The 6000-nt window shown below is 46.6% G+C and overlaps 1 protein-coding gene across 1 annotated transcript in view; it reads right to left on the bottom strand.

Annotated features, from left to right (window-relative positions):
- Positions 1 to 1184: 1184 nt before the first annotated feature.
- Positions 1185 to 6000, bottom strand: part of LOC149345536 (uncharacterized) — a 57241-nt gene continuing 52425 nt past the window's right edge. Inside the window, exon 3 of the mRNA XM_089586107.1 lies at positions 1185 to 1755. Coding sequence (XP_089442233.1) covers positions 1413 to 1755 — 343 coding nt within the window. The 3' untranslated portion in view covers positions 1185 to 1412. The remainder of the gene's footprint in view (positions 1756 to 6000) is intronic.

The following is a 6000-nucleotide window of genomic DNA, read 5'->3' as shown; positions in this document are numbered from 1 at the left end:
AAAAGTTCTTCCACTGGGGCTAGTTCTTTGTGAGCGGCACAGAACTTCATTTAGTTTCCTCCATGTTGATTTACTATTATTTTTAACTGCACTAAAAGACTTTTCTAGGTAGTGTGCTTTAGCTTTCTTAATATCTTTATTTAGCTTATTCCGATACTTCTTGAATTCTCTCAGGAGGATGATATCTTTGGTGAATGAACCTGTGGAACATGTCGTTCTTTATTTTTATTCTTGCCATATGATCGCCATTAATCCATGGCTTTCTTATTTTTCTGGATAAACTAATAGTAACAAAATGGAAAACAAGATATATAAATGTCAGTGAACTTTTGAATGAAACAATCATAAGCAGAATTTGCATCCGAGCTGCTGAAAACATCTGACCAGTCAACTCATGACATCCCTGCGAAATGCTTCCAGCTGGTTGGGCAAAATCCGTTGGAACGGAACTTTACGCTGTGCTAATTTTTCTTTATTAGGAGGTTTGACACATAGAATAATCGGCAGGTGGTCGCTAATATCGTAAGCTAAGACACCAGATTTAAGCTAATTCGACTGGTAATTAGTTAGAAAAATATCAATTAGCGTAGATGACTGTAACGTGACTCTTTTTGGCAAACTGATCGTATTTCTAATATAATACATTTCTAGCATTAGCTTAAAGTGTTTAACAGGACTAGACGAGTCAAGCAAGTTTATGTTAAAATCTCCTCCGCAAACGAGACTTAGGCCGTTGTCATTTGTGTATGGAAAAAGGGACTCCAGGAAGTTGAAGAATGTGTCAAGGTTGCCTGCTGGTGGGCGATATACCGTAACAAAAAGTTTGCGGTGCGAGAGAACAGACAAAACTTCAAAATCTCTTGAAGAACGTGTATATGCAGGCAGTCTTTCATACTTTATATCCTTTCATATTAACATAATAACACCGCCTCCTCGGCGGTAATCTTGATTGAGAGTACTAGAGTCATACTCGGGCAAGCATACTCGGGCAAGAGTCATACTCGGGCAAGCTTCTTTCGTCCATTGTTCGACGCGCTGTTTTCTTTCGGAAACATTGGTCTGAAAAACGTTGAGCGAAACGGGCCAAAAATACTTAATATTTCACTGACGCATAGACGATCATTGTACGCAGAGTTTATTTCTGCTAAATCAACTTACACGCGCAGTTATAGGTTAAGAAAAAAAGTTAGATATCGTTTGGCGACTGTGCGCAGCCATTAGCGCCTGCGAAGGTGAAGTATTCCATACTTGATTGGTAAAGCTTGGTTATCCGCAGTGTGGGGCCCAAATTCAGTAACTTAATGCCAAATTCGGAGAAAGACACAGTAGTTTCAAGCACTGATGGGCGTCAGCACTGCTGCGAACTTGCAAGATAGCAGAATTTTGGAACCAATAATTTCATGGTCACATCCCTACGGCACTGCCGCTTGGCTCTGGGCCGAAGGGGTTTTTGCAGCACCCGATGAATCCAGCTCAGGTGCAACAACTGAGGCTCCAGAAGAGCTTGCAGCAGCTTCAGAAGTTCTGGATCCCCTGTTCATATCGCGTTCGCTTGTAGACACGATCGCATCAGACACCTCTCGAAGTGACAGCAGCTCCTCCGCGCTGGTTAAGTTAGCTGGCGTCGATCCCTCTTTGTCTTCCCCTAGGGAGGCAGCACTGCAGTCCGGCCAGGGGCAGCAGGCAGGGAAATTTCCGCTACGCTTTTCGAGGAGACAGCCAGGTGGCGCCTTCTGGTACCGGCCGTAGTGACACCTGTAACGGAACAGACAGTCGAATTCAATTCAGCCAAAACATTCAGTCAAAACAGGTGGCGCCCCCGACCGCCTGTCGGGGGCGCGACATCGCTCCCGATATGGGCTCAACCCCCTTTTTTCTGCAGGTATACTTACCCTACGCTGAGACGTAGCGCACGTCTAATTCGTTTTTTACTGCGGTGTCGTTTCCCAACGCTGTGCTTGAGTGTATATTGCCTCGTAAGCAAAGCTTCTGAAGTAGCACTCGGCTTTGTTTTAAATCTATGGCCCTGTTTTTACTCTTGCTTTGCGGGGATGTTGAGCGAAACCCTGGTCCTGATAACAGGACCCCACAGCAAACCATTATCAATGGCATTCACGAAATCTTGACACGGTTAGGAAATGTTCAGACGCAATTCCTTCGCGAACTAAGGGCTGTGCAAGAGCAGCATAGTACAATGAGGGCTTCACTGAATGAAATGGCGGACCGAGTTTACATGATTTTCCTGAGTATCTTGTAAATAAATTGTAAGGGGGGGGTTGTGTCTCAGCAGTACCTTGGTCGCCTTCCAACGTCCAGCAACGGCCAGGCAAACATTCGGGCTGCGAGCGAGCTTCACGCCTCTCAATCGTCGTCGCCTTTCACTCACATAGCTCCTCACAGTGAGCGAGCGCGGCTGCTACACTACAATTACCCCACGGCGAAAAAGGACGCATCCTGCCGACTTAGGGAGCACACACGGTAGGCGGATCGTAGTAAGGCTTGAGGCGGTCGACGTGCACTGTTTCACGGCCGCGACGGCGCTCATCGTGGGGCGGCGAAAGGGGTTCGATAATGTAGTTCGCTGGCGAGGTCTGGCAGACGACACGGTACGGGCCGTGGTACTTTGAAATCAGTTTCGTGGAGAGACCGGGACTGGTTGAGGGAACCCAAATCCACACGAGCGAGTCTGGGTTATAAGATGGAAGCGGACTGGTAGGGGCGCGAACGTGCTTCTGGCGATTCTGGTAGTGCGTTGTAAAAGAGCGGGCAAGCTGGCGGCATTCTTCAGCATAGGTCGCTGCTTGAGAAAGGGTAAGAGACTCGGAGACATCAGGGCGGACGGAAGCACGGTATCCATGGTACAGGTAGGCTCGCGGCCGTAAAGAAGAAAGAAGGGAGAGAAGCCAGTTGTGCTCTGTGTAGCAGTGTTGTAAGCATATGTCACAAATGGGAGAATGCGGTCCCAATTTGAGTGGTCAGAGGTAAGATACATGGCGATTATGTCGCTCAATGTGCGATTGAAGCGTTCAGTAATGCCATTCGTTTGAGGGTGGTAGGCTGTTGTAGAGCGGTGAACAATGCGGCATTGGCGAAGTAGGGCTTCGACTGTGTCTGAGAGGAAAACACGGCCGCGGTCGCTCAGAAGTTCCTTAGCGGACCATGGCGTAGAACGAGATGATGCAAGATGAAAGAGGCAACGTCTTCAGCAGACGGGGATGATAAGGATGAGGTTTCGACGATGATGAGGATTATAAGGGGGCACTTCACCGCTCGGAACTCGGTCATGATTTCGCCCCTTCTTACGCAGGCTTTTATTCTACTCTGCATCACCACACCGCCTCCCTGTTTCAACAAACCCCCCGGATTCTTCGACTTCATCGACTTACCTTGGTACCCTTCCGTCACCGACCACGAAGAACTTGAAACCTGCCTTCCATCGCCGTTCCCGCCCCCTGTCAAGTATAACACCTGGCAACCTGGTGGAACTATCAGCGCGGGAGATACGCATCGACTAGAAAAGACGCATCTGCTCTGGAGCCACTTGGGGCACTTCACCGCTCGGAACTCGGTCATGATCTCGCCCCTTCTTACGCAGGTTAGTTACCTGCCGTCCTCGGCATCCATCCGTTCAAATGAACCGTTCTTACTCGCGGTGTCGTTCTCCCTGAAATGCTTGATTGTGTTCGCCGGATACTGCGCCTTTCATGGTTCCACTACTTTAATGCATTCCTTGTCTTTTTGCCGCTCGTCCAGTCAGGTGATATTGAACTTAATCCTGGGCCCTCTGTATCATTAGAGTCTATTTCTGAAGCATTCGCTCGCCTCGAACAAACTCATGCCACAATAATTGTTGAGTTGTCAGCTATTCGCGGTACCCAGTCTAACACCTGTCTCTGCGTGTCGATGATTTGGAAAGAAATGTTAAGAACGATCACTCGAGTAGCCCCTGCCCACACATTAACACAAGCCAGAACAGTACTAAACTTTCGTTTGAAATCAAACAGCTCGCCGAAAAATGTGATGACTCGGAGAACCGCCTTCGTAGGCCGAACCTTATCTTTTTTGGAATTTCGGATGTAAAAGACGAAACGTGGGCGCGATCTGAAGAGCATGTCGTTTCCTTCTGCAGCGAGAAACTGGGTGTGTCAATTCATCCTGCTGACATTGAGCGTGCGCACCGAATGGGACGTTACATGGAAGCAAAAAATCGCCCCATTATTGTAAAATTTGCGCGTTTCAAAACCAAACCAACAATTCTTTCAGCTACATCTCAGCTTAAAAACTCGGAGTTTAATGTTCGCGAAGATTATTCAGCCCGTCTTAAGTTGGCCCGGAAAAAACGTTTTGAGTATGCTCAGCAAACTAACGCTTCGTTCAAGATCCGTTTCAACAAGCTTGTTATTGGTAGCAAGCAACACGTGTACAATGACACAACCGATTCTGTAACACAGCTGTCGTCGTCATAGCCATGATCACCACCTCCTTTCCGCCGTCTACGTGCCATTCCTCACCAATCATCATTAGCAAACAGAGATGCACGGGCTTCTAAGAAAATGACCCTAGTATGACAAATATCCGCAGTTACCTCCCAAAGAAAGAAGCAGTATGATCCCTTCTTGAAGATAGCACTGCGGATATTGCTATTTTTACCGAATCTTGGCTGACTTCAGATATCGAGGACACAGAGCTTCTTTCCGAAACGAAATTTTTTATTGCTTACAGGCGCGACAGAGCGGGAAGAAGGGGTGGTGGTGTCCTTGTTCTCACGAAATCTGAATTGCATACATCTCCCGTCCATGTTAGTTCCCCCCACGAGATACTTTGCGTTAAACTATCCCTACCTACCTGTACAAATATTATTGTTGCATGTTATCGGGCTCCTAATTGCGACTCCTCCTTTCTTACCGACCTTCACTCCGTCCTACTCGATCTGCACTCCCGCTTTGTCCATGCCAACTTCCTACTTTGTGGAGACTAACTTTCCCGATATTAACTGGGAAACCTTGTCAGCACCCTCCTGTCCGTCGAACAATTTTATTGACTTAGTGCTCACGTTTAACTTTACCCAGACAGTTAAAGTGCCTACTCGTGGTGACAACATTCTCGATCTTGTTCTCGCTTCTAAACCTGAATTAATTGAGTCATTAACAAGCATCACCGGTCTAAGCGATCACGAGGTGCTTGTATTCAATTTTGCCGTTCCCATCTACACCAAGCAACGCTCCTTAAAGTACATTCGCAACTACAGTAAAGCAGATTTTCGCGCTATTAACTTCGAGTTAGAAACTTTTTTCCACCTTTTCCACCAAGCCGCACCCTCTAGATCAGTAGAACAAAACTGCTTGCTCTACAAGAACAAAATCTCATCCCTTGCCGAAACACATGTCCCTCTTATCTGCATACGTGGTGATTGTAACAAGCCCTGATATAGCAACGCCTTACGACAGTTAGCAAACAAAAAGAAGCGCCCCTATCGTGCGGCCAAGCATACGAATTCAGTTGAAAAATGGGAAATGTATGGCAGGTGCCTACATGAATACATTACCTTACTACGGCGTTCTAAAAAGAAATTTTTTCACGAAGATCTTGGAAACATAATGCGCGTCAACCCGAAAAAATTCTGGAATCTAGTCACTCCTTGCAAAAACCGTACTCAAAACATTTCGTTGATTAACCAAGACGGCTTACATGTCCCTGAGAATGAGCGCGCACATGTCATGAATTCATATTTTCCCTCCGTATTCACGCACGAACCTGCTCTCCATATTCCCTGAATACCTGCCACTAGTTGTTCCCAAATGCCACCAGCTTTTATAACCCATGAGGGCACCACTAAACTCATCGACAACCTTAAAGTGTCAAGCGCCCTGGGCCAGACAACATAACTGCAAAAATATTAAAGGGAACTGTGAGCATTTCTAGCCGTATTTTGCAAATTATGTTTCAGCAGTCGGTTTCAAATGATGAAATACCAAATGACTGGAAAACTAGTAAAGTAAC

The sequence above is a fragment of the Amblyomma mixtum genome, chromosome 4 (assembly GCF_055824585.1).
Source record: "Amblyomma mixtum isolate Tamu chromosome 4, ASM5582458v1, whole genome shotgun sequence".
Taxonomy (NCBI): Eukaryota; Metazoa; Arthropoda; class Arachnida; order Ixodida; family Ixodidae; genus Amblyomma; species Amblyomma mixtum.
The sequence above is the reverse complement of the archived record's forward strand: the minus strand, read 5'-3'. Positions and strand labels throughout refer to the sequence as shown.